This window comes from Pristiophorus japonicus, chromosome 26 (assembly GCF_044704955.1).
Source record: "Pristiophorus japonicus isolate sPriJap1 chromosome 26, sPriJap1.hap1, whole genome shotgun sequence".
NCBI classification, from domain to species: domain Eukaryota; kingdom Metazoa; phylum Chordata; class Chondrichthyes; family Pristiophoridae; genus Pristiophorus; species Pristiophorus japonicus.
Window position 1 is genome coordinate 13,437,239 of NC_092002.1, and position 17,219 is coordinate 13,454,457.

At 47.8% G+C, this 17,219-nt stretch overlaps 1 protein-coding gene across 3 annotated transcripts in view; it reads left to right on the plus strand.

Annotated features, from left to right (window-relative positions):
* The window catches only part of ech1 (enoyl CoA hydratase 1, peroxisomal), a 29,235-nt gene extending 16,369 nt beyond the window's left edge, over nucleotides 1-12,866 (plus strand). For all 3 annotated transcript variants that reach the window (XM_070867859.1, XM_070867861.1, XM_070867860.1), the window contains exons 6-10: nucleotides 1,261-1,325; nucleotides 5,347-5,417; nucleotides 8,959-9,030; nucleotides 11,447-11,597; nucleotides 12,508-12,866. In XM_070867859.1, coding sequence (XP_070723960.1) covers nucleotides 1,261-1,325; nucleotides 5,347-5,417; nucleotides 8,959-9,030; nucleotides 11,447-11,597; nucleotides 12,508-12,612 — 464 coding nt within the window. In that variant the 3' untranslated portion in view covers nucleotides 12,613-12,866. The remainder of the gene's footprint in view (nucleotides 1-1,260; nucleotides 1,326-5,346; nucleotides 5,418-8,958; nucleotides 9,031-11,446; nucleotides 11,598-12,507) is intronic.
* The last annotated feature ends 4,353 nt before the right edge of the window (nucleotides 12,867-17,219 follow it).

Sequence of the window (17,219 nt, forward strand, 5' to 3'; positions counted from 1 at the left end):
ATTCTCCAGCTGGGTATCATCTTTTTATTTTCATTCTCGGCATGTGGCCGACGCTGGCAAGGCCAGCATTTATTGCCCATCACTTGTTGCCCCTGAGAAGGTGGCGGGCCTTCTTCTCAAACCCCTGCAGTCCGTGTGGTGAAGACACAGATACAACCGTGGCTCAGTGGGCAGCACATTCGCCTCTGAATCAGAAGGTCGTGGGTTCAAGTCCCACTCCAGGGACTTGAGCACACAAATCCAGGCTGACACTCCCAGTGCAGTGCTGAGGGAGTGCTGCACTGTCAGAGGTGCTGTCTTTTAGATGAGACGTTAAACCGAGGCCCTGTCTGCTCTCTCAAGTGGATGTAAAAGACGCCATGGCATTATTTTGAAGAAGAGCAGGGGGAGTTATCGCCGGTGTCCTGGGGCCAATATTTATCCCTCAATCAACATCACCAAAAAACAGATTATCATGTCATTATCACATTGCTGTTTGTGGGAGCTTGCTGTGCACAAATTGTTCGCCACGTTTCCCACATTACAACAGTGAGTTCACTTCAACGAGTTCTTCATTGGCTGTAAAGTGCTTTGGGCTATCCAGAGGTGAAAGGTGCTGTATGAATCAGGGTGTGTGACCGGGAGGTGGTTGTGTTCGCATGCACTTGCTGCCTTGTTCTGTCACGTGGTGGAGAGGGTGGGTTTGGGAGATGCTGTCGAAGAAGCATCTCCCCTTGGAGCCGCCTGTTCCTCCATCGCCCCCCACCCCCCCCCCAACCCCATTGGCTTTCGGTTTGGGCCACCTGCCATCTTGGATGGGCGGGGGGAAGGAGGAGGATAGAAAACACGATAGCTTGGCATCAATGAGCCTGCTTACATTGAGGAGGCGGCTTCCTCTCCCTTGGCACTCCCGCTGGAAGCAGTCTCGGGTTGTGAAAGGGCACCTCGCCCCAATGTAGACCGAGCGTGATCTGGGTTAGAGCGGCCAATTGGTTGATCTCTGCCTCGCCCGTTAGGCCGAGTCTGGCTGCGTCATTTTGCACTAATCTCAAGGGAGCTTGTTGGCCCAGTTAGCTCGGTGTGTCTTGTGTGGCCACCTTCTCCTGTCTTACCGAGGAGAATAAAGTGCAGGGCGGGCAGAATGTCACACCACAAGGCCTGGCAGTGAAAGGGCGTTTTAGACAAATCACCACACAATCGGCACGGGTTCAAGTACCTGCTCAAATCACCACACACATGGTATTCAGGAGGAGAGAACTGAAGGTGCTCTTTCCCTTGTAGGTGTGGATTTGATTACAGCCTGTGACATCCGCCTGTGCTCACAGGACGCCTGGTTCCAGGTGAAGGTGAGAGTTTCTGTTCAATGAATTCCTTTCTCAACAAGTGCTCTGTGATGCGGAACCTGGGATGGCAGGCATTTATAGTTGCACCACACACACGGACTGAGAGACGGGGCATTTATAGTTACACCACACACACGGACTGAGAGACGGGGCATTTATAGTTACACCACACACACGGACTGAGAGACGGGGCATTTATAGTTACATCACACACAGGGACTGAGATACGGGGCATTTATAGTTACATCACACACAGGGACTGAGATACGGGGCATTTATAGTTACACCACACACACGGACTGAGAGACGGGGCATTTATAGTTACATCACACACAGGGACTGAGATACGGGGTATTTATAGTTACACCACACACAGGGACTGAGAGACAGGGCATTTATCGTTATACCACACACACGGACTGAGATACGGGGCATTTATAGTTACATCACACACACGGACTGAGAGATGGGGCATTTATAGTTACATCACACAGGGACTGAGAGATGGGGCATTTTTAGTTACACCACACACAGGGACTGAGAGACAGGGCATTTATAGTTATACCACACACAGGGACTGAGAGACGGGACATTTATAGTTACACCACACAGGGACTGAGAGATGGGGCATTTATAGTTACATCACACACACAGACTGAGAGATGGGGCATTTATAGTTACACCACACACAGGGACTGAGAGACGGGACATTTATAGTTACACCACACACAGGGACTGAGAGATGGGGCATTTATAGTTACACCACACACAGGGACTGAGAGACAGGGCATTTATCGTTATACCACACACACGGACTGAGATACGGGGCATTTATAGTTACATCACACACAGGGACTGAGAGACGGGGCATTTATAGTTACATCACACAGGGACTGAGAGATGGGGCATTTTTAGTTACACCACACACAGGGACTGAGAGATGGGGCATTTATAGTTACATCACACACACACGGACTGAGAGACGGGGCATTTATAGTTACATCACACACACAGACTGAGAGATGGGGCATTTATAGTTACATCACACACAGGGACTGAGAGACGGGGCATTTATAGTTACATCACACACAGGGACTGAGAGACGGGGCATTTATAGTTACATCACACACAGGGACTGAGAGACAGGGCATTTATAGTTACACCACACAGGGACTGAGAGAAAGGGCATTTATAGTTACATCACACACAGGGACTGAGAGACGGGGCATTTATAGTTACACCACACACAGGGACTGAGAGAAAGGCATTTATAGTTACATCACACAGGGACTGAGAGACAGGGCATTTATAGTTACACCACACACAGGGACTGAGAGACGGGGCATTTATAGTTACATCACGCACACGGACTGAGAGACGGGGCATTTATAGTTACATCACACACACGGACTGAGAGACGGGGCATTTATAGTTACATCACACACAGGGAATGAGAGACAGGACATTTATAGTTACACCACACAGGGACTGAGAGACAGGGCATTTATAGTTACACCACACACAGGGACTGAGAGACGGGGCATTTATAGTTACACCACACAGGGACTGAGAGACGGGGCATTTATAGTTACACCACACAGGGACTGAGAGATGGGGCATTTATAGTTACACCACACACGGGGACTGAGAGAGTGGGCATTTATAGTTACATCACACACAGGGACTGAGAGACAGGGCATTTATAGTTACATCACACACACGGACTAAGAGACGGGGCATTTATAGTTACATCACACACAGGGACTGAGAGATGGGGCATTTATAGTTACATCACACACACGGACTGAGAGACGGGGCATTTATAGTTACACCACACACACGGACTGAGAGACGGGGCATTTATAGTTACACCACACATACGGACTGAGAGACGGGGCATTTATAGTTACATCACACACACGGACTGAGAGACGGGGCATTTATAGTTGCACCACACACATGGACTGAGAGACGGGGCATTTATAGTTACACCACACAGGGTATGAGAGACGGGGCATTTATAGTTACATCACACACAGGAACTGAGAGACGGGGCATTTATAGTTACACCACACACAGGGACTGAGAGACGGGGCATTTATAGTTACACCACACAGGGACTGAGAGACGGGGCATTTATAGTTACATCACACACACAGACTGAGAGACAGGGCATTTATAGTTACACCACACACAGGGACTGAGAGACGGGGCATTTATAGTTACACCACACAGGGATTGCGAGACGGGGCATTTATAGTTACACCACACACAGGGACTGAGAGACGGGGCATTTATAGTTACATCACACACAGGGACTGAGAGACGGGGCATTTATAGTTACACCACACACAGGGATTGAGAGACGGGGCATTTATAGTGACACCACACACAGGGACTGAGAGACAGGGCATTTATAGTTACACCACACACAGGGACTGAGAGACGGGGCATTTATAGTTACATCACACACACGGACTAAGAGACGGGGCATTAATAGTTACCTTTCTGCTCGCTGACCTACATTGGCTTCTGGTTAACCAACGCCTTGATTTCAAAATTCTCATCCTTGTTTTCAAATCCCTCCATGGCCTCGCCGCTCCCTATCTCTGTAATCTCCTCCAGCCCCACAACCCCCCGCGATATCTCTGTGCTTCTCCAATCTTGGCCTCTTGAGCATCCCTGATTTGAATCGCTCCACGATTGGTGGCTGTGCCTTCAGGTGCCTTGGCCCGAAGCTCTGGAATTCCCTCCCTAAACCTCTCTGCCTCTCTACCTGTCTTTCCTCTTTAAGATGCTCCTTAAAACCTACCCTTCTGCCCGAATATCTCCTTATGTGACTTGGTATAAAATTTTGTCAGATAACGCTCCTGTGAAGTGCCTTGCGACGTTTTACTACGTTGAAGGCACTAGATAACTACCAGTTGTTGTTGTTTCACCGCATGCACTGACCGAGAGATGGAAGACTTGGTTTAACATCTCATCGAAAGACAGCACCTCCGGCAGTGCAGCACTCCCTCAGCATTGGCGTGTCAGCCTCGATTATGTGCTAAAGTCTCTGGAGTGGGACTTGAACCCACGGCCAGCTGTGGCTAAGTGTGTAGCTCTCTCGCCTCTGAGTCGGATTCGGTTCGAGTCCCACTCCAGAGACTTGAGCACAAAAATCCAGGCTGACACGTGCAGTGCTGAGGGAGTGCTGCACTCTTTGTCTGCGGTGCCGTCTTTCGGAGGCCCTGTCTGCTCTCACAGATGGACGTAAAAGATCCCTCGGCACTATTTTGAAGAAGAGCGGGGGAGTTATCCCCGGTGTCCTGGGCCAATATTTATCCCTCAGTCCACATAACTAAAACAGATTATCTGGTCATTATCGTATTGCTGTTCGTGGGAGCTTGCTGCGCGCAAATTGTCTGCCGCGTTTTCCACATTACAACAGTGACTACACTCTTTCAAATACCTTATTGAAAATCTACTAAATCAACCGTTGGTAGCACACTTGCCTCTGAGTCAGAAGGTTGTGGGTTCAAGACCCACTCCAGAGGCTTGAGCACATCAATCTCGGCTGACACTCCCACTGCAGTGCTGAGGGAGCGCCGCACTGTCGGAGCTGCTGTCTTTCAGATGAGACGTTAAACTGAGGTCTCACCTGCTCTCTCAGGTGGATGTAAAAGATCCCATGATACTATTCGAAGAAGAGCAGGAATGTTTTTTCCTGTGACCCTCATGCAACTTCACAAAAAAAAACATTATCTTCTCATTGCTGTTTGTGGGGGCTGGCTGTGCATAAATTGGTTGCTGCATTTCCTACATTACAATGGTGGCTACACTTCACAAAGTACTTTATTGGCTGTAAAGTGCCTGGGGTTGTGAAAGGCGTTGTATAAATGCAAGTCTTTCGCGTTGATCAGTTTTTTGTGACCAATTCCTGCTCCGCATTTGCTGTGAGCTGTTGTTTAAGATTCAGCCTGTCTGTTGTCTGCTGAATGGATCGGTACAGATTTTAACATATCCTTTCCATTCCGTCCAGGAGGTGGATATCGGAATGGCAGCGGATGTGGGTACTTTGCAGCGATTGCCCAAAGTTATAGGAAACGCCAGGTAATGTTTTATCATCAGCGAGGCCGGCGATAGAAGCAATCTGTGAGGTCCTGTCTCAGCTTCTGTTACACAAGAACATAAGCATTAGGAGCAGGAGTAGGTCATACGGCCCCCCGAGCCTGCTCCGCCACTTAATACGATCATGGCTGATCTGATCATGGGCTCGGGTCCACTTCCCCGCCCGCCCCCTTATCGTTTAAAAAACTGTCTATCTCTGTCTTAAATGTATTCAATGTCCCGGCCTCCACAGCTCTCTGGGGCAGCGCATTCCACAGATTTACAACCCTCTGAGAGAAGAAATTTCTCCTCATCTCAGTTTTAAATGGACGGCCCCTTATTCTAAGATCATGCCCCCCCTAGTTCTAGTCTCCCCCATCGGTGGAAACATCCTCTCTGCATCCACCTTGTCGAGCCCCCTCATAATCTTACACTGTGTACCCGCGCTCCTGCCGATATCGCAGTCGCCCGCCTGTTGCTGATTCCTGCCGAACTTCACTCACCGACCATCCTTGTTCCCTTGTTTCATTCTCTGCCCCCTTGCCGTATCTCACTCATGTCCTGCTGCTATCCTTCCCTGTGCCACTTATCAGCTCCCCTCAGAACCAAAAAGATGCAATTGATTCGCTTTGTGTGTTTTTTTTAATAAACTGAACCATGTTTATTTGCAGGAAAGCATTGGATAGTATTTATAGCACAGAAATAGGCTATTCGGCCCAACTGGTCTGTGCCACACAAGCCTCCTCACAACTCTCTTCATCTAACCCTATCTGCATATCCATCTATTCCTTTTTCCTCCATGTATTTATCCAACGTCTTCTTACGTGCATCTACAATATTCACCTTAATCACTTCCTGTGGTAGCAAGTTCTACATTGTCAGCACTCTCAGGGTAAAGTCGTCTCTCATGAATCCCGATTGGATTTAAGAGTGACTGTCTTGTATTTAAGGCAGGTGTCAGCTGTGGCTCAGTGGGCAGCACTCTCGCCTCGGGGTCAGAAGACCGTGGGTTCAAGTCCCACCCCAGAGACTTGAGTACAACATTCCAGGCTGACACTCCCAGTGCAGTACTGAGGGCGCGCTGCACTGTCAGAGTTGCCGACTTTCAGATGAGACGTTAAACCGAGGCCCCGACTGCCCCCTCAGGTGGATGTAAAAGATCCCACGGCACAATTTCAAAGAAGAGCATGAGAGTTCTCCCCGGTGTCCTGGCCAATATTTATCCCACAATCAACGTCACTAAAAATACATATTATCTGCTCATTATCACATTGCTGTTTGTGGGAGCTTGCTATATGAAAATTGGCTGCTGCATTTACTATGTTGCAACAGTGACTACAATTCAAAAAGTACTTCATTGGCTGTAAAGCACTTTGGGACGTTATGAGGTTGTGAAAGGCGCTTCAGAAATGCAAGTCTTTCTTTATGGCCCCTAGTTTAGGTCTCCCCAACAAAGTTTTCTCTTAAGTTTCCTCTCTTAAAGGGAAATGCCACAAAACAGAGGCAGAGACCAAACAAACATTGTACAGGGAGTGTAATGGTGCAATTTAGGGTCGATTGGGCGGTTCCTAAACAAAATGAGCGATAAATTTAAAAAATCAATAAAAATTTACCCCGAGGCTGCGGTTTGGGCCTAGCAGCAGAAAAACAATAAATCATTTTTCTAAAAACATCACCTAAAAAAAAAAATCCCCAAGACCCTTTTAAACTAAATAACCACAACAGATTTTTAAAATAATTAGTAAAAAACCTTTTTCTTAAAGAGCTACTCACCTACCGCCCAGCTCCGCTGATCCTCGTGTGTGATTTTTTTCATACTCTCCCACGGGTCACCGCTGACTGAAATATTGCGCCATGGCGATCTCGGGTCGGTGCACGCCGGCGGTCCGCTCCCTCGCGGTGACTCGAAACCGCCGGCGTAACTCAGGCTTACCTGATTAACGCCTACAATGGCCAATACTGCCCAGAAACCGGGCGGTAAGCCATAAGAAATTCTAGCCCTATGTCCCCTCGTTTTAGTTTCCCCCATCAGTGGAAATATCCTCTCTGCATCCACCTTGTCGAGCCCCCTCATTATCTTATATGTTTCGATAAGATCACCTCTCATTCTTCTGAACTCCAATGAGTAGAGGCCCAACCTACTCAACCTATCTTCATAAGTCAACCACCTCATCTCCGGAATCAACCTTCTCTGAACAGCCTCCAAAGCAAGTATATCCTTTCGTAAATACGGAGACCAAAACTGTACCACTACCCTGTACAGTTGTAGCAAGACTTCTCTGCTTTTATACTGTCTCCCCCTTTGCAATAAAGGCCAACATTCCATTTGCCTTCCTGATGACTTGCTGTACCTGCACACTAACTGTTTGTGTTTCATGCACAAAGACCCCCAGGCCCCTCTGTACTGCAGCACTTTGCACATTTTTCTCCATTTAAATTATAATTTTCTTTTCTATTTTTTCTGCCAAAGTGGATAACCTCATATTTTCCCACATTATACTCCATCTGCCAAATTTTTGCCCACTCACTTAGCCTGTCTATATCCCTTTGCAGATTGTTTGTGTCCTCCTCACAATTTGCTTTCCCATCCATCTTTGTATCATCTTTGCTACATTACACTCGGTCCCTTCATCCAAGTCATTAATATAGATTGTAAATAGTTGAGGACCCAGCACCGAACCCTGCATCACCACACTGTTTGCCAACCGGAAAATTACCCATTTATCCCGACTCTCTGTTTTCTGTTAGTTAGCCAATCCTCTATCCATGCTAATATATTACCCCCAATCCCCTGAACTTTTATCTTGTGCAGTAACCTTTTATGTGGCACCTTTTCACATGCCTTCTGGAAATCCAAATACACCACATCCACTGGTTATATTCGCCCAGAGTTATAATCGAAGGTTGGGGAAAGTCGGGATTTTAAACTTTGGGTACATTTACTTTTAACCAGCATACAGCCCCAGCATGGGGTGGGGGGTGGGGCATTAGGAATGAAGGTAAACTGGATGAGTGCAGCTCCAACAACACTCAAGATGCTCGACACCATCAGGACAAAGCAGCCCGCTTGATTGACACCCCATCCACCACCTTCAACATTCACTCCCTCCACCACCGGCGCCCCCTGGCTGCAGTGTGCACCATCTACAAGATGCACTGCAGCAACTCGCCAAGACTTCTTCGGCAGCACCTCCCAAACCCGCGACCTCTACCACCTAGAAGGACAAGGGCAGCAGGCGCATGGGAACACCACCACCTCCACGTTCCCCTCCCAGTCACACACCATCCTGACTTGGAAATGTATCATCCGTTCCTTCATCGTCGCTGGGTCAAAGTCCTGGAACTCCCTCCCTAACAGCACTGTGGGAGCACCTTCACCACACGGACTGCAGCAGGTTCAAGAAGGCAGCTCACCACCACCTTCTCAAGGGGCAATTAGGGATGGGCAATAAATGCCGGCCTTGCCAGCGACGCCCACAGCCCGGAACGAACAATTAAAAAAAAACTAGGAATGGTTTCACGATATTGTGTTTGTGTTTTGCAGTCTGGTGAGGGAGCTGGTTTATACAGCGAGGAAGATGATGGCAGATGAAGCACTGAGCTGCGGCCTGGTGAGGTAATCCCGCTGGTTTAATATCACATCTAACCCCGTGTGAGCGAAGTCGGTGTTTCTGGTCACTCTGCTGTGTTTGAGGAGCTGACGATGCCAGCCGGCTTCACTTCACCGCGGCCGTGGTGACCAGTCCGCTCCTGGCCACTATTCAAATCCGCCGGTCAGACAGAGCCATGAGCTCGATCAGGCACTGGGTTAACCTCCCCTTAACACAAGAGCATCAGAAACGAGAGCAGGAGTCGGCCATTCGGCCCCTCGAGCCAGCTCTGGCATTCAGGGAGATCATGGCTGATCTTTGACCTCATCACCTTCCTGCCCAATCCCTCGATTCCCTCAGGGTCCAAAAATCTAGAGATCTCCGTCCTGAATATACCCAACAACTGAGCCTCCAGAGATTCACCACCCTCTGAGTGATGAAATTCCTCCTCGTCTCAGTCCTCTGGAGAGGGGCTGAGCCAGGTTGCATGGAAGCCTATGACTCACTTATCTCCTCCAAGAGTTAATGCACCTCACCGTCAGCTGTGGCTCACTGCCAGCGCTCTCGCCTCAAAAGGTCGTGGGTTCAAGTCCCACTCCGGAGACTTGAGCACAAAATCTAGGCTGACACTCCCGGTACAGTGCTGAGGGAGTGCTGCACTGTCGGAGGTGACATCTTTCGGATCAGACGTTAAACCGAGGCCCTGTCTGCCCCCTCAGGTGGATGTAAAAGATCCCATGGCACTATTCCGAAGAAGAGCAAGGGAGTCCTGGGGCCAATATTTATCCCTCAATCAACATCAGTAAAACAAATTATCTGGTCATTATCACATTGCTGTTTGTGGGATCGTGCTGTGCACAAATTGGTTGTCGCGTTTCCCACATTACAACAGTGACTACACTTGAAAAGAAACTTATTGTCAGTAAAGCACTTTGGGACATCCTGAGGTCATGAAAGTCGCTATATAAATGCAAGTTCTATCTATCTATCGGATCTAATGTGCAGTCCAGAGCAGCCTTGAATATATCACGCGGCTCAGTAAGACGGAAGCCCGTGTGAACGAGGGGTGGTTTATGGATGTAGCGCAGGAATAAGTCATTACTAGGAGACACCGACAGTCCTGTTGTCCCATCTGTTAGTGAATAGGTTGGTTATATAACCGTAACATAAGAAATAGGAGTAGGAGTCGGCCATTCGGCCCCTCGAGCCTGCTCCGTTTTTCAATAAGATCATGGCTGATCTGATCTTGGCCTCAACACTTTCCTGCGCTATCCCCATAACCCTTGACTCCCCTATCGCTCAGAAATCTGTCCATCTCCACCTTAAATATATTCAATGACCCAGTCTCCAAAGCTCTCTCGGGCAGAGAATTCCAAAGAGTCACAAACCTCTGAGAGAAGAAATTCCTCTTCATCTCTGTTTTATTCTGAAACTATGCCCCTAGTTTTAGATTCCCCCACGAGGGGAAACATCCTCTCTGCATCCACCTTGTCGAGCCCCTTCAGAATCTTATAAGTTTCAATAAGGTCACCATTCTTCTTAAACTCCAATGGGTAATGGCCCAACCTGCTCAACTTTTCTTCATAAGACAACCCCCTCATCTCAGGAATTAGCCTCGTGAACCTTCTCTGAACTGCCTCCAATGCAAATGTAACTTTCGCTTCCAGCGAGTGCCATTGCTCATTTGTGCTGCAAGTGGCCCCACACCCCTGGCATCGCTGTGATGCCAGACACGCCCAAATAGTTCATCAGGGCACGCACATGAAGATTGGCAACTTCGAGATAGAGTATTGGAGGGTCTGCCTTCCCCCATCAAAACCCAACACATTGAGTGGACGATGGCAGTAGTCTTCAATATACTAAAAGGCTTGGATTTATATATAGCCTTTCACGACCACCAACGTCTCAAAGCGCTTTACAGCCAAGAAGTACTTTTGGAGTGTGGTCACTGTTGTAATGTGGGAAACGCGGCAGCCAATTTTGCGCACAGCAAGCTCCCACAAACAGCAATGTGATAATGACCCAGATAATGTCTTTTTATGTTAAGTTGATTGAGGGATAAATATTGGCCAGGATATACTGCGATGGAAAGCCCGAGACTTGTGCGGAGTTAGCTCGTCTCAATTAAAATGGCAGTGGACCATTATGTTTGGTCCCAGTGAACCCAGGAACAGAGAGAAGATTCCCACGACCCATTGACTCCCTCCTGGCAATACCTGCAAGGATGCCAAGTGAGACTGATGCCAGACTAGACTTTACTTGCCCTCTTCTCCCAACCTCCCCCTCCCGCACCCCCCCCCCCACCCCGCATGGTTCAATAGACTGTCAACACACACTGACCCGTGAAGAATGGGCAATGGACAATTAACATGACCTGCTGAGCCTTGCCCAGCACGAGGAGCGCTGACATCACGAGCTGCCTTTCTCTCCTCTCACCCAAAGCCGAGTCTTCCAGGACAAAGAAGCCGTGTTGGAAGGTGCCTTCGAGATGGCGTCCGAGATAGCCAGCAAGAGCCCGGTGGCAGTGCAAGGGACCAAGTTGAACCTGATCTACTCTAGGGACCACTCTGTTCAGGAGGGCCTGGATTACATTGTGAGTACGAAACACACGCTGCGAGGTTGATGTGGCAAGTCGGTGGGCAGTCTTGCAACAGAAACAACGTGATGCCTCACGTCCCCTCTCGACTGGTGTGTGCGCGCACCATTAGAGATTGCAGAGGGCTGATCTGTGACCTAACTCCATATACCCGCCATTGCCCCATATCCCACTGTAATTACCATCTAACAGTTCTGGGGCACAATGCACTGGCTCTCATCTGCTCTCAAATGGTCACCGAAAGTGGAGCCGGCTATTTTCTTCTCCCTTTTCAAGGTAACCTTGGTCGTGAAATGTTCTTTGGCGGAGGCAACAGGTGGTGAACCAAGCCACTTGTCAGTACCTTCTGACTTACGATGTTGCATTTATTTTGTTAGAACCAGGGAGGGAGGGGGTCAGCAGGAATCTGTGTGTATGTGTGCGTGTGCATGCGAGCGAGCTCCATGCAGCAGAACTTGGTCTCCAATCGTCTTGGATGTCCTTGTCATTGGACCGAGACCTTGCTGTGTCAAGCCCATGTGGTGGCTGGTATGCAACAGCCACCCCATGTTAAAAGAATTCACGCACAGGCATCTTCTTCTCCTTAAAAATTAAGTTCTTGACCTGGCACCAGTCACCTTAGAACTAATTTTTAGTGTGGAAGCAAGTCATCCTCGACTCTGGGGGACTGTCTAAGAAGAAGAAAGATTGCAGTGGCGTTTGCACATCGCCATGACTTAAGAAACATTGCGCTAATTCTACTTGCTAATTAACATTGCCACCTGAAATCTCTGCCTCAGTTATATAAATCTATCGGTACATTACTGCACCTCACACACCTCTGTGGCCATTATCCATCCCCTGTACTCTCTCAGGATCGTGTACAGTGAGCAGGATTCACCGAGAATGTCCCCTTCTTTCCTTTCAGGCCACCTGGAACATGTCGATGCTGCAGTCGGAAGACATTGTGAAGTCAGCTCAGGCTGCGATGGAAAAAAAGTCGCCCAAAGATGTGCCTTACTCCAAACTGTGATGGAAGCGAGTCTTGGAATATCCGTTCCAACCTGCACTAATAATCTCACTAATTCTGATGATTTTTTAAAAAACATTCAATATTTGTCTACAAAAGCACTCAGGTTTGCCATCGAGATAAATGCTACAGCGGATCATTTTTGCATCCTTTGATTTTATTTGACATCTTGATTGTGGTTTTGATTTGCAAACCTACCACGGTGATCATGTAAAAGTCGTTCTGTTTACAACAATAAAGGTTAAATCACTCGTAAATCGGAAGAGTATGGAGTAGGAATGGGAAAGGTGTAGTCCCTTCAGCTTTGTAAATCCATTTACAGTGTCCCGACCAATATCCGTGACCCAACGTCACTGAGGCCGATTATCCGGTCGTTATTTGATTGCTGTTTCTGGGAGCCGTGTGCAAATTGGCTGCCATGTTTCCTACATTACAACAGTTCAAAAATAATTGGCTGTCAAGCACTGCAGGCTGTCCTGTGGGTGTGAAAGGCATTATATAAAAGCAAGTTACCGCATTCATTTTTTGCAGAACTCATTCTGTCCATGTCCAGCTCTTTAAGTTAAGCTTCTACCCTCCTTCCCCTGCCCCACATTGAACCAAGAGTCGGTCGATATATTTTTACTGCTTTGAATGTTTGTTTACTGCTCTGGGTGGGACAATCGGGATGATGCCACTCTCTCATTTTCTGAACATGTGAGCAACTTGCCTCCAGCTCTTGACCAATCCAGCCATCTGACTCATTCCAAGTCTGGAGCATATTGGTTATCAAGATAGGCTAAAAGAGATGGGACTCTGTACTTTGGAGCAGCGTAGACTAGGGGGGGGGGGAATCTCATTGAGGTGTTTAAGATAATGAAGGGTTTAAGATAATGATAATGAAGGTGTTCCAGCTGACAGTTTATTTCACTTAAATAATAACTTTTATTTATATAGCGCCTTTGACGTAGTAAAATGTCCCAAGGCGCTTCACAGGCGTATTATAAAACAAAACCGATAAATTTGACACCGAACCACAAAAGAAGAAATGAAGGCAGATGACTTAAAGCTCGGTCAAAGAGGTAGGTTTTAAGGAGCGTCTTAAAGGAGGAAAGAGAGGCGGAGAGGTTTAGGGAGGGAGTTCCAGAGCTCAGGGCCCAAATAGCTGAAGGCACGGCCACCAATGGTTGAGCAGCTATAATGAGGGATGTTCAAGAGGGCAGAATTTGAGGAGTGCAGACATCTCGTGAGGTTGTAAAGGCTGAAAAAGATTACAGAGATAGGGAGGGGCAAGGCCATGGAGTGATTTGTAAACAAGGATGAGAATTTTGAAATTGAGACGTAGTTTAACCGGGAGCCAATGTAGGTCAGAAAGCACAGGGGTGATAGGTGAGCGTGACTTGGTGCGGGTTAGTACACGGGCTGCTGAGTTTTGGATGACTTCAAGTTTACGTAGTGTGGAATGTGGAAGGCTGGCCAGGAGTGAGTTGGAGTAGTCAAGTCTAGAGGTAACAAAAGCCTTAAATGAGGGTTTCAACAGCAGAAGAGCTGAGGCAGAGACAGGCAATGTCACGGAGGTGGAAAAAGGCGGTTTTAATTATGCCACGGATGTGGCTGGAAACTCATTTCAGGGTCAAATATGACACCTAGGTTGCGAACAGTCTTGTTCATCCACAGATTGATGCTAGGGAGAGGGATGGAGTCAGTGGTTTGGGAATGCAGTTTGTGGCAAGAACCAAAGATATTGGCTTCGGTCTTCCCAATATTTAATTGGAGAAAATTTCTGCTCGTGTCGGACAAGCATCTGACAATTTATAGACCGTGGAGGGATCGAGAGAAGTGGAAGTGAGGTAGAGCTGGGTGTCATCAGCGTACATGTGGAAACTGACGCTGTGTTTTCGGATGATGTCGCCAAGGGGCAGCATATAGATGAGAAATAAGAGAAGGACAGATCCTTGGGGGACACCAAGGGTAACGATGCGGGGGCAGGAAGAGAAGCCATTGCAGGAGATTCTCTGGCTACGATGAGATGGATAAGAATGGAACCAGGCGAGTGCAGTCCCACCCAGCTGGACGATGGTGGAGAGGCTTTGGAGGAGGATGGAGTGGTCAACCGTGTCAAAGGCTGCAGACAGGTCCAGAAGGACGAGGAGGGATAGTTTACCTTTGTCACAGCCACACAGGATGTCATTTGTGACTTTGAGTGGAACAGGTTCGGTACTGTGGCAGGGACGGAAACCAGATTGAAGGGATTCAAACATTGAATTCATGGAAAGTTGGGCACGGATTTGGGAGGCAACAACACGTTCAAGGACTTTGGACAGGAATGGGAGGTTGAAAATAGGCGATAGTTAGCAAGCCAAGTGGGGCCAAGGTTTATTTTTTGGAGGAGAGGGGTGATGAGGGCAGATTTGAAGGAGAGAAGAACAGTAGCTGAAGAGAGAGAACCATTAACAATGTCGGCTAACATGGGAGCCAAAAAAGGAAGTTGGGTGGTCAGCAGTTTAGTGGGAATAGGGTCAAGGGAGCAGGAAATGGATCTCATGCACAAGATGAGCTTGGGGAGATCAAAGAGAAACGAGAGAAAGATGTGAGTTTAGGGCTAGGACAGGTGGGAGCCTCAGATAACCCGGTGGGCTCGGTAAAGGAAGGGAACTGGCAGAGGCAACTGATCGGATAGTCTCACTCTTTCAGACAAAGAGGTCCATGAGTTCTCACACTTGTTGGAGGTGAGTGTGGTGGAGACAGGGGAGAGGGGTTTAAGGAGACAGCAGTAGGGAATAGAAGCCTGGGATTATTTTTGCAATCCAGAATGATCCTGGAATAGTGAGCAGTTTTTGTAGACAAGAGTAGGACCCGATAGTGTTTTATGTGTTCGAGCCAGATCTGGCGGTGAATGGCTAAACCAGTTGTCTGCCACATCCGTTCAAGTTTGCGCCCTTGTGACTTGAGGGAGCGAAGGTGAGGGCTATACCAGGGGGAACGGCCAGCGTGGGAGAAAGTAATTTCTTTAATAGGGACTCGGGCATCAAAGGTGGTGATGAGGGTGTGGTTGAGCAGATCGGTGGCTGCAGAAATGTCATTGTTAAAAGAGGGCCAAAGGTTGGACAGTTTTGAGTTGATAAGTGCAGTTTTAAGAGAGTTTGGAGAGAGTTTTTTTTCCAGGGGCAGATTGTGGAAGGGGGATGTGGGTTGAGAGCAATACAAGGAAATGGTCAGAGATGGCTTTATCTTTAGGTTAGACAGGACCAGGGGTCACACATTTAAGTTGTATAGAGCAAGATCTGGGATAGATGTCAGGAGGTGTTTCTTTTCCCAGAGAACAGTAGACCTCTGGAACAAGCTGCCATTTCGTTTGGTGGATGCACTCACTGAATTCCTTCAAGTGAAAGCTGGATTTGCTTCTGGCTGCAGTGGAGATCACCTCTTACAGAAGGTAGGTACTGCAGGGAAGTCAAGGCCAGAGTGATCTCCTGGACTACTTTCGATCACCTAGACGGGTCGGAGAGGAATTTCCCAGATTTTTTTCCCCCCAAATCGACCTGGGTTTTTTAATGTTTTTTTTTGTTCATATGGTTTCGGGTGGGGTGGAGAGTATATGTTGTGATCCACAAGGTATCGCAATTGTGTGGGACAGGCTGGATAGACCAGGTTGGTCTTTACCAGTCCGTCATTGTTCGTATGTTCAAACAGCTGGCAGGAGACGCACGAGAGACACTGGCTCACAAAACAGCTGGCAGTAGCACACGGGACTCTGGTGATGACTGCCTCTAAGATTTTTCCTCCATACTGTAGGCAGGTTCTCTCAAATGGGCGTGGGATTCTCACGGAGAAAAGGAGTGGCGCTGGTAATAAAGCGCGATGGAACCATTCACGGAGGACTCTCGGGAAATCTCCCAATATCCCACACGGTCGTCATGCCCTGACTAGGGATGTGATGCCTCTGATCTAACAGTGCATAAGAGGAGTTAGCCGGCACAGCTGTGTGTTCCAGTTAATTATTACTCCTTGGAGTTAGGTTAACAACTCATTGTGTGTGAAATAGTCACATCTTAAGTTCCAATTAATGCTCCTTAGGATATAATCAGTTTATTCAGCTCTCTTCTTGGTTCAATTTCTCCACAGTTACAGCTTTCCAAATGTTGATCCAATCTCGTTTGGTATAATCCCCATTTTTCCCCTAATTAAATACGTTTTTTTTTAAAAAGCTTCCATTTATATAGAACCTTTTACGACCTCAGGCCATCTCAAAGTGATTTACAGGCAAAGAAGTACTTTTGAATTGTAATAATTGTAACGTAGGAAACCGAGACTCTAAATTGCGCACAGCAAGCTGCCACAAACAGCAAAGCGATAAATGGCCTGATAATCTGTTTTGGTGATGTTGGCTGAGGGATAACTATTGACTGGCCGCCAATCATGAGGCAAAGGGGGATCCACGAGGCCAGTGTTGAAGGAACGCGCTGTTGACAGTACAGTGTGAAAACTGTCTAATTACTGTCTTTCTTTACAAATTATGAGCTGAGTTTAAAAGATGCTTTTTACCAGCCTTGCAGCTCATTACGTATTTGAAAGGGACTGATTATTTTGCCAGTAATTGGATAAAGCGTGGAGGCAGAAGTCCCTTCTCC